The sequence below is a fragment of the Lissotriton vulgaris genome, chromosome 2_1 (assembly GCF_964263255.1).
Source record: "Lissotriton vulgaris chromosome 2_1, aLisVul1.2, whole genome shotgun sequence".
NCBI lineage: Eukaryota > Metazoa > Chordata > Amphibia > Caudata > Salamandridae > Lissotriton > Lissotriton vulgaris.
In genome coordinates, this window is record NC_141687.1 from 1,616,687,498 (window position 1) to 1,616,710,320 (window position 22,823).

The following is a 22,823-nucleotide window of genomic DNA, read 5'->3' on the forward strand; positions in this document are numbered from 1 at the left end:
CTAACTGTCACTGTACTTCTGGATTCTGATCACGCTTTTTCAGTAGAATAACTGTACTTTAGAATTAATTAGGTTAGATATACTCCGCTAGAATCTTGGGAGAAGACTACACCTCACTATAAGCAAGAGCAGATAACATTACAGCAATAACATTTAAACTGTTAAGCAATTCAGTCAGTCAGGTTCAACATTACAGTTCTTTTGTCATTAAACCAGTTTCAAAGAGAATCACAGTGCAGTTTCTTACAGTTGAAGTGTGAAGGTTCGCTTAGGTAATGACCGTACTCAGCTTACTTAAATTAGGAACACAATTCAGTTAATCAATTCACCACAATGGCTAGATCTGGTTTCCTTCTGTTACTCTCCAACCTGAGGATAGCAGGGATTAACTGACCAGTAATTACTTTACTGCTTTGTAGGTACTAGCGCCACTCCCCCTGTATTTCCACTCCTTACTTGTTTGTTTATGGCTGGGATCGCCTCGCACCAGGCTTGGTAGGGGACTGCAGGCAAAGGGGGCGGGGAACCAAGGCAAGCGAGGCTCTCACGCCTCACGACGCTCCGAACAGGCTTCCCTGCTCTTTCCTCCTCCCTCGGGCCAGCTCCTCTGCGTGGCGCTCGAGGGGAAGGGTTGCCAAATTCGCACTTGCCCCCAAGCCTCTAACGGGCCTTTCCGCTTCTTCCTCTGGGCTCGGCCAGCTCCTCTGGCGGTGCCCGAGTGGAGGAAGGACTCTGCCTACTTCTCCCCTCCCGCTCGCGCCGGCTCCTTTCCGAGGCGCTCGAGCGGGGAAAGGGAGAGACGATGCCTGACTCCTCAGTCGCTCCCGGCGCCTCACAGACTAATCCCGCCTCCGTCTTCCTGGAGAGGCGTGGCGCGGGCGGGCATGCGCGAGTGAGCAGTGGCTGGCTCCGGAGTCTGCTCCACTCGGCTTCCTCCAGCCCCGCCCTCAAACGACCGGCAAACCTGCTCCGATCACCGGAACAGCGCTGACAGGACACGGCGCTTTCAGCACACGGAGTTGATCCGCTTCACGCACAGCGCGGCAGGCGCCCCTGGGGTCCCGTTCCCACAGGGAAGCCTCGCAAGGCTTCCCAGGCTCAGTGGAACCTGCGGGGGCACTGCCACATAGCGCGACAAGTGCCCCAGGGGTCCCGCTATCGATGGCACACAGGATGCAGGTTCCTCAGCTCTCTCTGCCGACCCACAGGTGAGGGAACTTGCTACACTCCAAAGGTTCAATTTAGGAAAACGCAGATCTTGAGGTAGTCCAATGACAGACCCTCTTTTCTTCACTATGACGAGGAGGGGGGTTACAGATGGAGAGGCTCCTTCAGAACAAGTCCACAGGGCACTTCCTCAGCACTAGACCCCTAACCCTCCTTACTGGACAGATTCAGGACACAGGGGAACTCTTAGGTCAGTTCCCAAGGCAGGGTACTTCACAGCTCCCAAGGTTACTAAAGTTAACCCCTTAACCTTTCTATCCAGGGTCAGCAGGATGGGCTAACCTGGCTAGGACAACAGGACTAGGAGGTGGGAAAGTCTTGACAGGGGGCTACTCTTGTAGAGGGAACCACCCTTCAGAATCCTACCCCTACTAGACCTCAACCTTCACTCTAGCTGCTCCTCACTGACAGACAAAATGGCTGTCCAGCATTCCGCCTTATATAGGCTGCCCTCTCAGTGGTCCAGAATGGACCAGAAGGTTCTGGAATGCCCTATTCTAGGCTATGGCCAAGTTCTGTTGGTGACAGTTGGGGCAGTTGGTGGCCACCATTTTAGGTGGTGCCAACTTTCCTGTCAGAACAGGCCTCTGGACCTGAGGTAAAAGATTAGGAGGGGGGAAGAAAACACCTATCCCCCTGACCAACACCTACACAAAGTCAGTAGACACAAAAATTAACAAGGGTATGAGGGGCAAAAAGGGGACAAAATAAATAAAAATTAGGAGGGACTTCGCCAAAAAGCCAGACAGGTCTAACACGCGTCCCCCCCAGCTGAAAGTGGGGAGAACTACCCAACCCCTTGGGAGTCCTCATCACTAAGGCGGAAATACCTGGAGAGACCGTCTGCATTGGCGTGGTCCACTCCAGGCCGATGTTCCACCCGGAAGTCCATTCCCTGTAGGGAGATGGACCACCTCAACAACTTGGGATTTTCCCCCTTCATTTGCATCAGCCAACGAAGGGGTCGGTGGTCGGTCTGAACCAGGAAGTGCGAGCCAAAGAGGTATGGCCGCAGCTTCTTCAGAGCCAACACCACCGCAAAAGCTTCCCTCTCAATGGCACTCCACTTCTGTTCCCGGGGAAGCAGCCTCCTGGATAAGAAGACTACAGGTTGATCCAGGCCCTCTTCGTTGAGTTGCGATAGCACTGCCCCAATGCCATGCTCTGATGCATCCGTTTGGACAATGAACTCCTTGGAGAAGTCTGGGGCCCTCAGGACCGGTGCCGCACACATTGCCTGTTTCAACTTTTCAAAGGCTTGCTGACAAGCCTTGGTCCAAACTACCCGTCGAGGTTGTTTCTTGGAGGTGAGCTCTGTGAGGGGCGCAACAATAGTGCCATACCCCTTCACAAAGCGACGGTAGTAACCTGTGAGGCCCAGGAAAGCTCGGACCTCAGTCTGTGTCTTGGGGGGTTCCCAGGCCATGATTGCCTCAATCTTCGCCTGCAGGGGCTGCACAGTCCCCCTACCCACCAAGTGTCCAAGGTACACAACCGACCCCTGTCCAATCTGGCATTTGCTGGCTTTGATGGTCAATCCAGCTTGTCTCAGCGCCTGGAGAACGGCCTGCAAATGCTGCAGATGGTCCTCCCAACTGCTACTGAAGACAGCGATGTCATCCAAGTAAGCAGCAGAGAAACTCTCCATTCCAGAGAGGACCTGGTTCACCAGCCGCTGAAATGTGGCAGGGGCGTTCTTGAGCCCAAAGGGCATCACACAGAACTGGTAGTGTCCCTCAGGCGTGGAGAAGGCTGACCTTTCCCTTGCTCCATCTGTCAAGGAGATCTGCCAGTACCCTGAAGTGAGGTCAAAGGTACTCAGATATTGGGCAGCTCCTAGCCGGTCAATCAATTCATCCGCCCTAGGGATCGGATGAGCATCAGTCCTTGTCACTGAATTCAGTCCTCGGTAATCCACACAGAACCTCAGTTCAGGTGTGGTGCCTGGTGGTGCGGCTTTTGGCACGAGCACCACCGGACTGGACCAAGGGCTGTTGGAAGGTTCAATTACTCCCAGCTCTAGCATCTTGGCAACTTCTCCATGTATGCTAGCCTTCACCTTGTCAGACAGCCGGTAGGTCTTGGACTTCACTGGTGGGCTGTCTCCTGTGTCCACATCATGGGTACACAGGTGGGTCCTTCCCGGGACAAGGGAGAACAAAGAAGAGTACTGCTCCAGTATCTGGCGGCAGTCCTCCCGTTGCTCAGGAGTGAGAGTAGGAGAGAGATTCACTCCCTCCACTGACCCATCCTTCTCTTGGGACGAAAAGAGATCTGGGAGAGGTTCGCTTTCCGCTTCCTCTCCCCCGTCAGTCACCATCATCAGCATGACTTCGGGCCTCTCATGGTGGGGCTTGAGTCTGTTGGCGTGTAGCACCCGTAGGGGCTGTCGAGGGGTCTTAAGGTCCACCAGGTATGTGGCCTTACCCTTCTTTTCCAACACCTCAAAGGGGCCTGTCCAGCGATCCTGGAGGGCGCTAAGCTCTCCAGGTTCCATCACCCACACTTTCTGTCCAGGCTCCAGTTCCACCGGGTGAGCGTTGTGGTCGTACCACTCCTTCATGACTGCCTGGCTGGCCTCCAAGTTGTCAGAAGCTTGCTTCCACAACTTCGCCATTTGGCTCCTGAAGGCCAGCATGTAGCTCACCACATCCTGGGGGGGTTTCCTGGGAGATTTCTCCCAACCATCCTTCACCAGGCTGAGAGGACCGCGTACAGGGTGCCCATACAGAAGCTCAAAGGGGCTGAAGCCCACTCCCTTCTGGGGCACTTCCCTGTAAGAAAAAAGTAAACAGGGTAGGAGGACATCCCATTTCCTCCGCAGGCTCTCGGGCAGACTTCTGATCATGCCCTTCAAGGTCTTATTGAACCTCTCAACCAGTCCATTCGACTGGGGGTGGTAAGGAGTGGTGAACCGGTAGGTCACTCCACACTCCTTCCACATGGCCCGCATATAAGCTGACAGGAAGTTGGTCCCCCTGTCGGACACAACTTCCTTGGGAAATCCCACTCGGGTAAAGATTCCCATTAGGGCTCTTGCCACTACAGGTGCAGTGACTGTCCTCAGAGGTATGGCCTCTGGGTACCGTGTGGCATGATCCACCAGTACCAGGATAAACCTGTGACCAGCTGCTGTTGGTGGATCCAAAGGCCCTACAATGTCGATGCCCACCCTCTCAAAGGGGGTGCTAACGACTGGAAGTGGTTCCAGGGGAGCTTTTAGCTTCACTCCTGTTTTCCCACTGGCCTGGCAGGTTACACAAGTCCTACAGTATGTGTTGGACGCCGCTTTCATCTGAGGCCAGTAAAAGTGGAGAACAAGCCGTGCAAAGGTCTTGTCCTGGCCTAAGTGTCCTGCCAGGGGTATAGCATGAGCCAATTCCAAAAGAAAGGCTCGGTACTGTTGCGGGACTACCAAGGCCCTCGATGAACCAGGCGAGGGTACCTTGGGTTCACTGTAGAGGAGTCCATCCTCCCAGTAAATATGGTAATGTCCCGTAACATCACCTGCTGCTTGGGCTTCAGCCTGTCGCCTCAGTCCCTCAAGGGTGGGGCACTCCCTCTGCCCCTTACAGAATTCCTCTCTGGTAGGACCTCCCTCCACATGCCACTCCGCAGGGATGGGCAAATCCTCCAGAGAGTCTACTTCCCCCTCCACGGACTCCTGGTCCACCACCGCAGGTGGCCGATCTGTCTCATGGGGTGTGGAAGCCGGAGCAGGCTTTCTCTGTCTCCGGGTCTGTCCCTTCTTAGCAGCGGGTTGGGCCATTGTTCCAGGCTCCAACCCAGGCGAACTCCCTCTCCGGGCAGTCGCAGACCGTGTGCTGACACAGGCCCAGTCAGGTGTACCCAGCATCGCAGAATGCGTCCGGTATTCCACCTCTCTCCAAGTGTTGTGTTCCATGTCATTCCCCAACAGGCAATCGACTGGCACGGCAGGGCTTACGGCAACTCGAAGTGAACCTGCAACCCCCTCCCACTCAAAGGGAACCTCAGCCACTGGATAGTGGCCCATTCTGCCGTCAGCCATCGCGGCGGGGTGGAGTACATTAGGAACAACCTGCTCTGGGGACACCAGCTGACTTCTCACCATAGTCATGCTGGCTCCTGTATCCCTCAGAGCCTCCCCTCTCTGGCCATTGATGGTAACCCATTGCCCATACTTTGTAGTATTTGGGGGCACCTGGATCTTTGGCACCATCTCCCGTTCTCCCAGGGACACTAAGGTGACACCCGCCCACTCACCCCCCTTATCTAAGGGCAACTCCTCCCCGAGCGCTACACTAGCTACTCCCGGTGACTTTCCTCCGGTGGGAGGGGGTGGTCTCTTTGGGCATCTGACATCTCCCTTATAATGTCCAACGCCACCGCATTCAAAACAGTGGAGAACCCTGGGCTGCTGGCTCTGGCCAGGATGAGGGTTCCGGGGCGGGTTTGCCCTAGGGGTGAAACCTGCTCCCTTCCCTTGGAAGTTATTTTGGGGACCTTTAGAGAACTCTTTCTTTTTCTCCCCCCCCTCCTTCTTCTGGGGGGCGCCCTGTCCGGCTTTTTGAGATTCCCCTCCAGTCCCCTTGGTGGACACCCGGGTACTTGTCCAGATGTCCGCCTCCTCTGCAAGCTTCCGGGGATTGGTCAGCTTGCTGTCTACCAGGTGTTGGCGCAGCTCGGGAAAACATTTCTCGAGGAGGTGTTCTCTCAAAAACAGATCATACAGCCCCTCATAATCTTTTACCTCACTGCCCTTGACCCAACCCTCTAAAGCCTTTCTGGCGTAATCAAGGAAGTCCACCCAGTTCTGAGTTCCCATCTTGTGGCTCCCCCTAAACTTCTGTCGGTACCTTTCTGGGGTGAGCCCGAACTTCCTCAATAACGCCAGCTTCATGGTGGGGTAGTTTGTCTGTTCCTCTGGCTCCAGGGCCAACAAAGTGTCCCGACCAGCAGGAGGCATGTACTTGTACAAACTACCCCCCCAGTGCTTCTCCTGCACTCCATGAACCTTCAAAGAAACCTCATAAGCGGCCAGCCACTTAGCAACATCATCCCCCTGACTGAAGCTCGCTATCAGGTCCTTTGGGATATAGGGTTTGGTCTCCCTGGCTGACTCTTTCAGTTCGCTGCCACCATTCCTAACAGGAGAGGACCCCCGTTGTAGACTTTGGAGCTCCAGTTCCTTTAGCCTAAACTCATGGACCATCCTCCTCTCCTCTTTCTCCTGTTCCAACTTAGCCAGCTCCCACTTTAGTTGTCTTTTCTCCCTCCTGTCGGTGAGCTCAGCTTCTGTTAGGCTTCTCCCAGAAATGCTACTGCCCTTTCTGGAATAGGACACTGGTCCGGTGAGCAAGTTTTCCCCCTCATGGTGGAATAACTCCTCCACCCCCCCTTCTGTGCCCTGGTCAACCTCTTCATCCTCCTCCTTTGTCTCTTGGTGTGCCTCCACCCAGGCCCTAAGGCTAGTCTGGAGCTCCCCCTTCCTAGCACCATGCTTGAAAAAGACCCCCATCTGCTGGCAGAACATTCTCAATTGGGGCACAGAATAGACTTCCAGGTTTTCCACCGCAAACTCCATGGTGAATCTGGCAAACCTGGATACACACCAGAAATTTCAGAGGGGTTAGGGTAACCTAAAACCAACTCCACCCACCACCAGGAATAAATTTAGAAAAAACAAAAAGACTAATTGGGAGGGCCGCAAGGAGAAAACTCCTGGTGTAGGTTGGGTGTATTACGCCAAATTACTAGTAAGTAGCTGCAACCAAGTCCGCAATCCCACCGCTAGGCACCAATATGTTGGAATTAGGTAGCCTGGCCTAGGGCAAGACTAACATACAGAGGCACAGTGTAAAGGTTGCAGACCACCCAAAAGTAACTTCACGCAATAGCACTCAAAAAGAAAAACACTACACCAAAATTATATGAAAATACGTGTTGCTTTATATAAAAATAATATGCTCTGGGTTGTCAAGTATCAGTAACTCACATATAATTAGTTCAAATCAGTTTAGATCACTTTCAGGGTCAGCAATTACACGTTTTAAATTACCAGCAGATAATCACTTGTTTACAGTACTAACTGTCACTGTACTTCTGGATTCTGATCACGCTTTTTCAGTAGAATAACTGTACTTTAGAATTAATTAGGTTAGATATACTCCGCTAGAATCTTGGGAGAAGACTACACCTCACTATAAGCAAGAGCAGATAACATTACAGCAATAACATTTAAACTGTTAAGCAATTCAGTCAGTCAGGTTCAACATTACAGTTCTTTTGTCATTAAACCAGTTTCAAAGAGAATCACAGTGCAGTTTCTTACAGTTGAAGTGTGAAGGTTCGCTTAGGTAATGACCGTACTCAGCTTACTTAAATTAGGAACACAATTCAGTTAATCAATTCACCACAATGGCTAGATCTGGTTTCCTTCTGTTACTCTCCAACCTGAGGATAGCAGGGATTAACTGACCAGTAATTACTTTACTGCTTTGTAGGTACTAGCGCCACTCCCCCTGTATTTCCACTCCTTACTTGTTTGTTTATGGCTGGGATCGCCTCGCACCAGGCTTGGTAGGGGACTGCAGGCAAAGGGGGCGGGGAACCAAGGCAAGCGAGGCTCTCACGCCTCACGACGCTCCGAACAGGCTTCCCTGCTCTTTCCTCCTCCCTCGGGCCAGCTCCTCTGCGTGGCGCTCGAGGGGAAGGGTTGCCAAATTCGCACTTGCCCCCAAGCCTCTAACGGGCCTTTCCGCTTCTTCCTCTGGGCTCGGCCAGCTCCTCTGGCGGTGCCCGAGTGGAGGAAGGACTCTGCCTACTTCTCCCCTCCCGCTCGCGCCGGCTCCTTTCCGAGGCGCTCGAGCGGGGAAAGGGAGAGACGATGCCTGACTCCTCAGTCGCTCCCGGCGCCTCACAGACTAATCCCGCCTCCGTCTTCCTGGAGAGGCGTGGCGCGGGCGGGCATGCGCGAGTGAGCAGTGGCTGGCTCCGGAGTCTGCTCCACTCGGCTTCCTCCAGCCCCGCCCTCAAACGACCGGCAAACCTGCTCCGATCACCGGAACAGCGCTGACAGGACACAGCGCTTTCAGCACACGGAGTTGATCCGCTTCACGCACAGCGCGGCAGGCGCCCCTGGGGTCCCGTTCCCACAGGGAAGCCTCGCAAGGCTTCCCAGGCTCAGTGGAACCTGCGGGGGCACTGCCACATAGCGCGACAAGTGCCCCAGGGGTCCCGCTATCGATGGCACACAGGATGCAGGTTCCTCAGCTCTCTCTGCCGACCCACAGGTGAGGGAACTTGCTACACTCCAAAGGTTCAATTTAGGAAAACGCAGATCTTGAGGTAGTCCAATGACAGACCCTCTTTTCTTCACTATGACGAGGAGGGGGGTTACAGATGGAGAGGCTCCTTCAGAACAAGTCCACAGGGCACTTCCTCAGCACTAGACCCCTAACCCTCCTTACTGGACAGATTCAGGACACAGGGGAACTCTTAGGTCAGTTCCCAAGGCAGGGTACTTCACAGCTCCCAAGGTTACTAAAGTTAACCCCTTAACCTTTCTATCCAGGGTCAGCAGGATGGGCTAACCTGGCTAGGACAACAGGACTAGGAGGTGGGAAAGTCTTGACAGGGGGCTACTCTTGTAGAGGGAACCACCCTTCAGAATCCTACCCCTACTAGACCTCAACCTTCACTCTAGCTGCTCCTCACTGACAGACAAAATGGCTGTCCAGCATTCCGCCTTATATAGGCTGCCCTCTCAGTGGTCCAGAATGGACCAGAAGGTTCTGGAATGCCCTATTCTAGGCTATGGCCAAGTTCTGTTGGTGACAGTTGGGGCAGTTGGTGGCCACCATTTTAGGTGGTGCCAACTTTCCTGTCAGAACAGGCCTCTGGACCTGAGGTAAAAGATTAGGAGGGGGGAAGAAAACACCTATCCCCCTGACCAACACCTACACAAAGTCAGTAGACACAAAAATTAACAAGGGTATGAGGGGCAAAAAGGGGACAAAATAAATAAAAATTAGGAGGGACTTCGCCAAAAAGCCAGACAGGTCTAACAGTTATCATCTACAGAATTACCACACATATCTAGACATAAGGACTGCATTAAAGCTCCAAGATGAATTTTCAGCTATCGTCCAATCGGAGATATAGTTGTTTTGGACAGACTTGCCTTTTAACATAATAAGTGGGGTGAAAAGAGGCCAAGTAGTGGCTGTCCTTCCATAAAAGAGAGAGTCCTTCAAGGACTGTGCCTCTACAAGACCACAGACTTGTGCCTTTGACTGGCTACTGTTAGTACAAGGTCTAACGTTTCAATTTTTCATACTGATCTCCAATGCCTAGATGTCACTCGTGTTGCCTAAATGCCTGTTTAAGTCACCTGCAACAATAACCTTTTCAAACTTAGTGCAACATGACAAGTCTCACAATTTTAAATCTTTAGGGCATCTTTTTCTGATCTTGTAGGGCCATTTGCCCCTACAAAAGTAAGAAAGAGTTCTAGGAATGAGGAATATGGACAAAACGTGTTCCTGACGGTTTGCAGATATTCTATCAAATCGGTGCCACCTTACTCCCCATCCCGAGCTGCATGACTGTGTTTTCTAAGTTTATGATCGTGCAATGACAAGAGTATGGCTTTTCTTCTAGATGCATGTGCTGATGATCGGCATGACTACGAAGAGATAGATGAAGTGTTAGCATCCACCATAAGGAAAATGAATGAAGCTGTCCTTCACTATTAAAACACCTTTGGAGTCAAAGGTAAGGACCCTTTCTGGAGTGTCTGCTCTGATAACCTTGTAAGGCTGTGAGGTTTGAAGAAGAGAAAGCCAGTCCTCACGGGAGGACTGACACTAAAGTCTATGCTTGCTGTTTATTACTTAAAGAGAAATGTATTCCATCCAAAGGATATAAGATGATATGGTATCATACAAGTGTGCATGAGAAATAGAAATCAAGATGTCTAAAGTCTGACTACTGAGCATTTGAAGACTTGAGCAAACATTTTCAGTGTCAGTAGGTTCTTGGAAGCTGGCAGTATAATGCGTAGTCAGTGCTTAACTTGTGAAAGACATAAGTGCCAGGGCTCTTGTCAGGGGGCCTCCGAAGCTTCCACCACCCACTGCCACTGCCCGCGTTGCCAGTCACTGTAGCTACACAACTGCTAACCAGCACACTTCTGTAAGTGTGACAATTCAGCCTATTGAAGGGCCCCAAAGCTATAACAAAATGTCTTGGGCGGCAAGTATTAGTTGTTTTTAATGTATACTGAATTAATAAACAATTGCTGTTCTGCTCCTCTCTAAATTATACAAACAGCGCTACCATGTGGCAGTTGTCATAAGTGCCAGTGTTGATAATTAAGTGCTGATGCGGAGTGCCGGAAACTACCTTCTCAAATTAAGCACTGTGTGTAGTTTACATTAGAGGTTGACTAACGCATAGAATTATAGAAGAGTAATAGTGAATAACAGGAATGTTTTTTTAACTGAGAGGTTCTGAGCGACATCAAATAGACGAGAACAAAGCTCAACTTTTCACTCAGCAGCCCAAGTTAAAACTCATCCGTCATTTACTTTGTACATATTTATTATTTTATGTTATATATGGCCCCTTAAATTATTTGCCCCTGGTTTCAGTTACTATCCAGAGGAGTAATTGGGAAGCTATACAGAACATGGCCTCCGCACCGAAAGATATAAAAAATGGTTGGCCTTCTGCCACTCTGCATCTACCCTCCCAAAATACAGAAAAAATCATACCTGTCTTCCTGCCACCCACCCCACCACCCTCTGCATTTTGCCCCGCCCCCTTGAAAAAAATAACTGGCCTCTTGCCAGCGTCCCCCAGCACTCCCTATATTGCCTTGTTGCCTCCCCGTCCATATATAAATACACCTGGCCTTCTGGCTCCCACCTCCACCACCAGTGCTTTAAATGGTCAGGTAGTCTCTAGTCCTGGGTAACTGCACTTCTTTATTGGAAAGGGAGAGTAGCAGCACTTCTCAGCACGGTTACAATTCATTTAATGTGAGAGCACCAACACTCAGGAACAAATAGGTACTCTGCACAGAGAGTACCAGTACTTCTATATTTCTATTTAAATGTCTGTACACCAACCCGTGGGCCTTCCCTCCTGCACCCTGCCAGTCTAGGCCGCCACTCTTACCTGATCAGGGAGCTGGCACTGTGATCTTAAGCTTGTTTGCCCCTGTAAGCACAGGCCTAGACAGAACCACGCTGACAGTGCAATGTGTCGGTTGATGCAGGTACAGGTCTGTCCTTGATGTGCTGTCTTCCTCAGGACCTTCGAGACACAGACTAGGTAGAATAAGATGGGGACAGAAAGATAGCTTTGTTTGGTGTAGCAGATGCATTGACACTTTTATCCTTTCTTTCCTCTTTTTCTTTTGGGTGTCCCTATCCTACCCAGCACACCCACAATTGGGTGCCTGTGGGAGATGGCCAGTTATTTTTACCATTGGTGCCCCAGTGCCAACTGGGACGCCCACTACAGTGCCATCTAGGGTGGTTGACTCTGAATCTTTGCTCCCACCTGGCAAAAACAAGATTTTTTCTCTCCAGCAAAAATGGAGTAAAGCTATGTTACCGGCCAGAGAGAGTAGAGGCAAGTAATTAGACTTAATTCCCTGGCCCCACTCTCCCAGGCAGGGAACAAGACAGGGTCCAGAGGGATGGGGTACCAAGAGCACTAGCTCTCTTCGGGCCCTGAGGTATAGGGATCCCGGGCTGTTCTATTGGTTCAGGGCAGCGGGGCCGGCAGCCACATCCCATAAAAACACTGGCCCTGTGGGATGTGGTCACCAGGTCCATACAGAGAGTATATATATGAAGGAACACCCATCCACAAAGAAATGGTCGGAGGCTGGAGGGGATCTCAAAGACGAACTAGCTTTATTGAGGCAAACAAAGCAATGCTGACGGGAATAATGCATTTCGGCATTGAGCCTTCTTCAGCGCCCCTCATTGCACGAGCAGCTTCAAAGTAATGTCCATTTCCCGCATCCTTTTCATATGTAGACTGGAAACTCCGCCCCCCTGCTATTGGAGCTCACCTGTTGGCTGTTGTGTAAATTGTTCGAACTCCAACTCCCAGAATGCACGATGTGAGTGAAAACTGGGTCGGCAGTGTGGGGATTGCTGTTTGAATACTCGGAAACCCATCCAGAACATGCAGGTAAGTACTGAAGTTGCGCGCTGGTATTTGCCCAAGTCCACCAGCTCCTCCTCGGGTCCCCTCGGACCGCTGCTACCTCGAAACTCAGATGAGCAATTCGGCAGGGACAGCCATTACGCATAGCGTCCTAATGGAGGTAAATTACCTCGCTCCACCGGTGCCGTTCTGAGCAGGGGGGTGATATATATATACAAAACGTTAATTTCTCCCATAAATCCCTAAATGGATTTACACCAAATCACAATGCGCTTTCTGAATCAAGAGCTAGCTATCTGCCAAATATGGTGTAATTCAGTTTAGCCATTTTTGCTGTATTGCTGTTCCATTTTCAATTTGTTTCCTCAGCCCCTGCTTAACGGATCACCCCAAAACTTTTCAGAAAGGAGCTGAGATGGATGAGACTATATTTAGGAAAGTTTCATGCAGAATCGTCAAAAGACACCAAAAGTATTGGCAAACCAAAAAATTATTTTCCTATGGCAACATTGTCCTAACTACCTAGTTTCAGCCGCCACTGGGGAAAATATATATATGCTACCTACCAGCAGTCCCAAAACATGCTTTCTCTGTGCATAGTTCCATAGGAGAATTAGACACAGCTACGGCCAAAATAGCTGAACTGAATTACACAAAATTTGGCAGAAAGCTATATCTTGGTCAGGAAATCATGAGTTTTGTGATTTGCTTTAAATCCATTCAGTAGTTTTTGAGACATTAAGATTCAAAATGTATGTATATTTCAGGCCGTGGAGGATCAGCAGACCTGACAGATCTTGAGATAAGATCTGATTGGCTGGCACCACATCAACAGATTTGTGGCAGCAGCCATTTTAGGACCCAGGAACTCAGTCCCCTGTCCTGAAAAAGGGTTCAGAAAAACATATATGGGGACAAAGATGGGCATAATTCCTGATGTTTCTTATCCCCTTCCATGCTGGGCCGTTTCCGCCGCTGTGCGGTAAACAAAAGAACAGGGCGGGGCCGTGACGAACCCCAGCCGTCATCAGCACACGAGCGCCGCAGAGCGTGACGGCTGGGGTTCGTCACCAGCATGGAAGGGGTTAATTTACTACAGATTCAATGTGAAAAACAAAAACAAAAACAAAGTAGTGCTCCCGGGGTGGGCCAGGACCCAGGAGCAGCGCAATAATTTCTAATTTGGAGGAGGGGTTGCAGCCTCTCCTCCTTGGGCCGTTTCCCGGCCTTGTGGACCCCATTCCCCGGGCTGAGTCAAGCACTATGGGGAGGGAGTGTGTGCCCCCACTGTGGTATTGGGTTCCCAAGGCCTACATGCTCCGCAGAAATACCCACTTACACCGAAAGAACTGTTGGCACGGAAACTGAAAAGTACAAAAGACAAGTTTATTAAGACCCCATGGGGTGGTGGTACATTCCTACAGCACCCTTCGGCAATGCAAGAAGTATCACCCCGAACGTTGGTGCGAGTCCTTCTTTTATACAGATTTACAGTAATAAAAAGGTAGGCGGTACATGGTTACAAGGTTTAGGTACATATATGGTCATTTTTGGAACACAGCCAACTCATGGGAGGGGTTACAACACCACTGGTCAGTTTGGCGGAACATTCCTAAGGGGTGACTGGTCAGTCGGTACTGCGCATGTACAGGCTTGACCGTTACTAAAAATAGCCTGTTGCTGGGCAAACTCGAGTGGTCAGTGGCACGGACAAAGGACTAAAGGGCATGCTGACCACGAGGCCGCTCATTCCCTAAGATGGCCGCCGTAACATACAAAATGGCGTTTTCGAATAAGGCTAAGTTAAGGGAAATAACGTGTAGCAAAGCTAAGCGCTAACCCACCCATCATCAAATTACGACAGACGACCCTTTTAGCGTTTAGCTGAAGCTACCTCATAGTGGACGTAGTCGGGATACTCATCTTCTATATCAATTGACATAATTTGCGCCACTTCTTTATGAAGCATCAGTTCATTTTGGGCAAGAGCTCGTCTAGATGGAATACAAGCTGATAAACACATGGAACATAATGCAGGACCACATTGTATACATAAACACAAGAAGAATAAGATCCCAACTATGATACATAAGATTGTCAGTAGCTTCCAGCCCCATGTTCTAAGCATAGACCAGAACCACCCCGGAAAGGTCCATGTACCATTGTCCGGATGTATTTCAGCAGCAATTTTATGCAGTTTCGAGATTGCATCATATACAGATGGTGAGTTGTCAGGAACGTAAACACAACAGCTACTTCCGATAATTCTACATGCCCCCCCTCGATCAGCTAAAACAACATCTAGAACCATCCGGTTCTGGAGCGTAACAATTCTAGATATTTGAAGTTCTTCTGTTATATTTCCCAATGCAAAAGCGGTATCGTTAGCTACAGCCTCAACAACACGGGTCAGTCGTCGTATTTTCCGACTGTTGAGAGCAGCCCCCACAAAGGAGAACAAACCCAAATTGAAGTCTACATATTGTTGTAGTGCAGTATCTGTCTGGTCAATGTCTTCCAGGACTACAGCACGTTTAACTCTATTTAACACAAAGTCATGGTACAGTACGTAGTCATTATGGTACATAGGTGGGGCAATGAATACAGGGGGCAATACAAAAGAGATATAACATGTACCTAACCATCCTAACGGGAGACGATGATAGCCTTTATTGCCACAAATGAAGTATGTATTTCGAGATGCCACAAAGGATATGCCATTCGGGCTGTCAAATGTAAGTGTGGTGTTACATTCACTTTTTCTAACCGGGATTGTACCTTTATTTCGTATGCAAAGATCAGCCTTAGTCTCTATTACATTAATGACATGCGAGCTAGACATATTTATGTTCCGTTGATTACTGTAGATTCGGGGTGCAGACACATTGTCGGGGCGGTACTCTTCCCATTCGAATCGAGTACCCTCAGCTTGTGGATAGCCATCCCGATCATGATAGCATATCTTATTTAAACGGAAAAGCACCCCCCCTTTTGTTGGCCAGCGCAAAGTGAATAGAAGAGTATACCAAGCATTGCAGGAACCATTATGGGAAAACGGGAGTGGGATGAGTGGTGTGCCCCCTTTCTTCTGATGCCCAGGCAACATTCCACACACCCAACAGTTAGAAGTGTTCGTCATATTGTGAGTATGATGCAAGATTTGAATGAAGCTATTGTTCAAATAAGTCTGTCGGTGCCGTTCTTCATGATAGGGTAAGGTGAAATGAAAATGTTCAGATGGAGCCGGGGTAGTCAGCAGCAAATGTTCTCGTGCAGGCACCACAAGTTCTACTGCCCACAATTGTCAATACGAACAGTATAGCACCAAGAATTCTTTTGTCTCGTGCTGCAGAAGACGCCGTAGTTCAAAAGAGTTCACAATGTCTCAAATATACAACTAAAAAATAAAAATGAGAGTGCTGAGCTCCGAGGTAGCCGTTGTTTTCTTCTCCGGGGTCAAGACGGGTGTCGCTACTCTTGGCAGAACTGATCCCCCCCCTTGAGATTCCCGGCTTCCGTTTCACAAACCTCAGAGCGGTAACCAACCAGTCTCGCACCCAAAAAAAACTTCTCTCTATCTTGGCCGCAGATTATAACGCTGTTGTCCAGAAACGGTGTGGTCCGGGAAGGCTCCCTCCGATTCAGCCGACGTCACAGCTGGGCTCTTTTCCTCGTCCAAAATATCTCTGTAGTCGGACAGCACAGTAGGATTCACCAGGTCCGGAGAGACGCGACGGCAGTGAGTTGAATGCACCCACCGCTTTCTGTTGGTCACTCGTACAGCCGTTCGAGTCGCAAGCAAGACTTGCTCAGGGCCACGCCACCTCGGTTCCAAGCTGTTCGCTCTCTCAAACGACTTGACCATCACGAAGTTGCCAGGACGAAGATTGTGAGCCTCTCCAATGGAATTGTCAGGGAGCGCTTCTCGAACCTGTTGGTGAATAGAAAGTAAATCATTTGTTAATCGTGCCAAATAATCGTTCATCATTATACAAGGCACATCATGTAACAATCGCGGCTTAGGAACTCCCCATATATTCATAGGCCTTCAAAACACCACTTCATAAGGTGTGAGGCCAGTTCGAGAGTGGGGCACTGATCTAATAGAGAGTAATGCTAGCGGCAAAGCATCCGGCCATTTCAAAGACGTGGACGCCACAATCTTAGCCAGTTTTAGTTTCAACGTGGCATTGTACCGCTCGACAAGACCTGCTGACTGAGGATGGAAAGAAGCATGGAACTTTTGCTGGATCCCCAATCCCTTTAGCACATATTCCACAATTTTCCCAACAAAATGAGGACCATTATCGCTCCACAAAAATTTGCAAACTCCAAATCGAGGGAAGTACTCTTTGAGCAAAACCTTAGCTGTTGTCAAAGCCGTATTATCTATCGTGGGGAAGGCCTCAACCCATTTGCTAAAGGCACATACCACCACTAAGACATACTTAAGGTTATTGCAATGCTCAAGCTGGATATAATCCATCTGAAGTACCTCGAATGGTGCAGAAGGTGGAACGAACCCTCCTTTCGGAGTATGCGTCCCTTTTGCAGGATTGTGCTGTAAACATATCAAACAAGTCTGCACTACTCTCTTAGCAGTATTGGCAATCTCAGGATGCTCCCAAACTCGTGTTAACAGTCGAGTGATTGCAAGAGCTCCAACATGTGCCAACCCATGTGTCATCTGGACCATCGCTTGCAAGTAAGCTGCAGGCAATTTCCATTGTTCCATATCTTTACTCCTCCAACAACCCTCATCATCTAGTACTCCCTCTGCTGCCCAGGATGCAAGTTCTGCTTCAGTCGCTGATTTTTGAATGTCTAGTATCTCTGCTCTAGCATCATGCCATCGCTCGGCCTGCGACTTCACTACATACATGGGGGAGTTATTTCGTGACATAGCTGTTTGTCTCGCTATACTGTCTGCAAAAGCATTACCTTGTCCCACTTTGTCAGTGACCTTTTTGTGTGCACTGCATTTGATTATCGCTACTTTCTTTGGACAAAGTAACGCATTTAGGAGAACACGCACTAATTCTCCGTGCAAAATGTATACTCCATGAGAAGTCAAAAACCCACGCTCTCTCCAGAGTAGGCCGAAGTCATGCGCTACTCCGAAGGCGTACCGGCTATCTGTGTAGATGTTCACACATAAGCCAGCACTCAATTCGCAGGCTCTTGTCAAAACTATCAGCTCCGCTGCTTGGGCTGATTTCTGGGGTATTCGTGCTGTTTCTACCACAGTCTTAAGTGTTGTGATCGCATATGCCGCAGAAGTTGTGCCATCTGGCAGCCTCAAACACGATCCATCAACCCACAGTTCCCCATCCACATCTGGAAGTGGCATATCCTGTAAGTCGACACGACCCTTTGTTTGTTCCTCGGTCAGGAAAACACAATCATGGTGTTTTTCCTCCTGACCCTCTTCAACCGGATATGGCAATAAAGTGGCAGGGTTCAGGGTAGCACATCTTTTCAGTGTGATATGTGGCGCCAGGAGTGTGAGCTCATATCCTGTTAAACGTGCACTCGTGAGGTACTGTGTCTTCGTTTGATTTAACAGGGCATCTACTGCATGGGGAACTAACACCAACAATTTATGTGATAAAACTATTCCCTCACTTTGCCGTATAGCTACTGCTGTCGCTGCGACTGCTCGAAAACACCCAGGTAACCCTCGCGCTACAGGATTGAGAATGGCTGAGAAGTACGCACAAGGCCTCTGCTTATCCCCGTGTGCCTGCACTAACACTGATAACGCGCACCCATCTTTCTCGTGCACGTACAACGTGAAGATCTTTGTGTAGTCTGGTGTACCTAACACGGGTGCGGAGCAAAGGGCCTGTCTCAATTGTTCAAAAGCATTCTGACATTCATCTGTCCAATCAAGGGGCATTGGTGTAGTTTTGGACAATAATGCTAACAAAGGTTTGATAATGTACGAAAACCCCATGATCCATTGTCTACAAAAGGACGTTAGTCCTATGAAGGCGCGTACATCTCTCTGAGTGCGGGGGACTGGCGTATCTAAAATCGCTTGAATTCGATCTGATGTTAATGCACGCCCCTCCTTAGACAAAAGATGACCGAGGTAGGTCACCTTGGGTCCACAGTATTGTAGCTTTTTCTTAGAGACTTTGTGATTATTCTGAGCCAGAAAGGAAAGCAAAGCAAGTGTACTCTCCTCACATGCTGCATAGGTGTCTGCAGCCAACAGGAGATCATCAACATACTGTATAAGTGCTACTCCGGATTGTAATTCAAAAGAGCCAAGCTGTCTTTTTAAAGCCTGGCTTTAGATGCTGGGACTCTCTGTGTAACCTTGGGGAACACGACAAAATCTATACGATTTATTATTTAACGTGAAGCCAAATAGGTATCTGCTGTCGGGGTGAATGGGAATGGAAAAGAACACGTTCTTAAGGTCAATAACAGAAAAAGTCGTCGCAGTTGGGGGGACCAAAGTAAGCAAAGTCGTGATATCAGACACCACCGGGTATTGTGGAATGACAATTTTGTTAATTTCTCTCAAATCAATAATAAATCGATAGACTTTGTCATCAGTGTCTTTCTTGAGAATCGGAAGAATAGGGCTATTACAGACATTGTAAGGAACTTCCTCCACTACTCCTGCAATAATCAAATCCTGAACGATGTGCGTTAGAGCAATTTCACCTTCCCTAGAGATCTTATACTGTGGTACACGTGGCAAAAGTACTCCCTCCTTGACAGTAATTCGAATAGGTGGAATAAGCATCTGTCCCACATCCGTATCTGATGTCGCCCATAACGTGTGTGGGAGAGAGGCTAATGCTTCAATTTCCTTCATTGTACAAAATCTGTCTGACTCTGGGTAATTGTCATTCAAAATAACCCGCACTCCTTCAGGAGCACAGCGTATCGTTGCTCGAAAGTATTTAAGCAAATCAATGCCCATAATGTTATCTGGAGTGTGAGGTGACAACAAAAATGGACAAAAGCTGAAAAATTTGTCAATACAAAGTGCAAGAGGTTGTGATAATGGGCTAGGAGAGGGTGTGCCATTAAACCCTATACATGTTATCGTTTCGCCAGACAGGGGAGCCCTTGGAACCAAATTTTTAGACAAAGCACTACGAGTAGCTCCTGTGTCAACTAAAAACTGATCAGTAGAACCCAAAATGCCCGCTGATACATATGGACCTCTTTGATCTACTGGCACTTCAACTGATTCCGTACCCCATCCTACGCAATCCTATGCGTGCACGTAATCCTGATGCTCAACATTCTCACCCTCCGATATCTGATATTGGTTCCGTCTATCAAAAGTATTTCGTTCATCCTGACCACGACCCCTCGCTTCAAACCTACCACGATCACTTCCACCACCTCTCGCTCCTGAATAACTATTCCTCGACCTTCCACTTCCTCGACCACGCTGGCTGCGTTGCTCACGAAGCACCGGACAATCTTCAGCCCAATGCCCAAACTCTTTACAATATGCACATTGGTCCTCAGCAATATCGGTACGACCGTATGACGCATTACCCCCTCCTCGCCTGCCTCTATCATTTCCTCTAGATTGCGCACCGCGAACCTGTGCCAACATCACCTTCGTTTTCAATTCCTTCGTTTTCTTATCAACACTTTCTTTAGCCTCTAATTCCTGTCGCTCGTAATACTGAGCCATAGTTAACAAAGACGCAGGGGTCGCCGTGGTCCAGGAACTTTCACTTGTTTTTAACCGTTTCGCAATTTCCGGTAGGAGATTAGCCACATACTTATCAACAAACAGATGCCTACCCGTATCATCTGTTAATGATTGACCACTGTAGTCATGAAACGCTTCTTCGAAACGTGTAAAGAAATCAGATACCGATTCGTCTGGCTTCTGTTTACACGAAGCTAACATAGTCCAATCGATCTTTTTAGAAGGAACAAGTGTTTTTAGTTTGTTCAAAATAGCCGCTGGGAGGTCTAAAATTAAATCACATGGTTTGCATGCAGGTTCCCTGTCTAAATCAGCCTGGCTTATCTCCTTCCAAGTTGCCCCAAACCTTGTTTGATCATTAGTCTTACGAATCGACCTCCACATATCGGGCGGAAGAATTAATCCAAAGAAAAGATCTATATCAACAAGAGTCATGACACAAGAGGAAATGGCCCCCTCCACCCCTTCATAGAATGCGGCCGGATTCTTACGGAGATCAGGTAAAGCGTTTTTCAATGCCATAACATCCGCTCTATTCCAAGGCGTATACACCCAATTATATATAAAATACCCCTTTGAATTTGCCGACATTTTATCTTCATCTGTACCGTCCCCTTTAGGGGGAACGTACAAAGGTGCAGCTTCACGCATAGGCATAACATGCACTTTAGAATTCTTATCTGAACCAAAGATAGAACACTCTTTGGACTGCTCCGTCGACCCCGGTATGGACTCTTTGTCTGTTTTTCGTGCTTCCCGCAATCTGGACGCCTCATCCCGTAGCTGGAGCAGTCGCGTGAAAAACCCATCTGCATCTGCAAGAACAAATACACCTTTACGCATATTCTCATGATGGACTGATATATCCTTGGGTTCTAAGTCCACTGAATTCTTACGGAATCGAGTAATAACTTCATCTGCAAAAGTATTCAGAAAACACATTAATTCTCGTTCCGACCACTTATCCCTTGCATTTACAACTTCTGACACAGTTATATGATTCAAATTCAGCTTCCTAGCAAAACTACGCAAGTCCGCGGCTCTTTCAGCAGTTAACCTGGTACTCGACTTATCCCGACCTTCATCACCGGAATCCTCAGACGGGGCCGTAGGCTGAACATACGGAGGCGGAGATCGATCTAATAACGAAAAATCATCAATTTCATTATTAAGGACAGGATAAAGCGGACGACGAATAGGAAATTGACCGGTAGTTTGCAAATTACGTTCCCGTGCCTCCCTCTCTTTCTTCTCCTGCGCCTCCTTCTCCTCAAGCTGTAAAGCTTTATCTCAAGCAGCCTTGCGCTGCTCTTTGTCCGCCAAGGCAACCTCACGCTTCATACGTTCACGCACCGCTTTCTCCCACATTCGCACACAATCAAACATATCCTGTCTAGACCTGCGCTGAAACAAACATTGCTCCACAAACTGAACCTTTCGCAAATCAAACGACCCATGTAGCGGCCATTGCAACTCGGGATCAGTTCTAGTGTATTTATTCCATAATTTACTGTACAGTATAGGGGGAAGGCCGAATTTCACATACATCTCACGATTAGGTGTTCCCTCTGGGGAAGCCGGCTGAGATTCTGTTAACCTATATGTGGTACCATTTCCAAGACAGCACATCCCTCGGAGTGTGCTTAAAACAGGCATGTTCAAAAAGTATCACGAAAGCGTGATACCAAAAAAATGGCACTTACAGTACTTCACACAAGTGTGCCGCTCAAAGTACGAACAAAGTTAGAGAAACATCTCTACATGCCTGCCTATGTGAAGTGCACTGCACATATGATTCAAAATTCACAAAGTCAAAATGTTAGCTAACTCAAATCATAGTCACATTCATAGAACTTCAGTAAGCGTCCGCAGACTACCTTACCGATCACAAATCTTACCCAAATCTCAAATATCCAGATTCCAACTGCCAAGGTCTTTGATCGAATCAGCCAAACGGGCACTGTACAGCAACACAGACGATCAGGATCTCAGTCGGAGACCGGCGCCACCTGGAAGGTCAGATCAAAAGGAAAGAAAGAAAACACCGTGGGTGCCAAGACTCAAGTCACTCAATGGCAGCGTACGCGTCCATGGCGAGTTTCCAATCCTTTGTCACGACCTCTCCTTCGGGCATCCGAGTCGCCGATGAGTCCCTTCGTGGTCGCCAATTTGTGGTATTGGGTTCCCAAGGCCTACATGCTCCGCAGAAATACCCACTTACACCAAAAGAACTGTTGGCACGGAAACTGAAAAGTACAAAAGACAAGTTTATTAAGACCCCATGGGGTGGTGGTACATTCCTACAGCACCCTTCGGCAATGCAAGAAGTATCACCCCGAACGTTGGTGCGAGTCCTTCTTTTATACAGATTTACAGTAATAAAAAGGTAGGCGGTACATGGTTACAAGGTTTAGGTACATATATGGTCATTTTTGGAACACAGCCAACTCATGGGAGGGGTTACAACACCACTGGTCAGTTTGGCGGAACATTCCTAAGGGGTGACTGGTCAGTCGGTACTGCGCATGTACAGGCTTGACCGTTACTAAAAATAGCCTGTTGCTGGGCAAACTCGAGTGGTCAGTGGCACGGACAAAGGACTAAAGGGCATGCTGACCACGAGGCCGCTCATTCCCTAAGATAGCCGCCGTAACATACAAAATGGCGTTTTCGAATAAGGCTAAGTTAAGGGAAATAACGTGTAGCAAAGCTAAGCGCTAACCCAGCCCTCGTC

At 48.8% G+C, this 22,823-nt stretch overlaps 1 protein-coding gene across 1 annotated transcript in view; it reads left to right on the forward strand.

Annotated features, from left to right (window-relative positions):
* Window positions 1-22,823, forward strand: part of THEMIS2 (thymocyte selection associated family member 2) — a 302,824-nt gene that overhangs the window by 273,637 nt on the left and 6,364 nt on the right. The window contains exon 6 of the mRNA XM_086957488.1: window positions 9,871-9,984. Coding sequence (XP_086813614.1) covers window positions 9,871-9,965 — 95 coding nt within the window. The 3' untranslated portion in view covers window positions 9,966-9,984. The remainder of the gene's footprint in view (window positions 1-9,870; window positions 9,985-22,823) is intronic.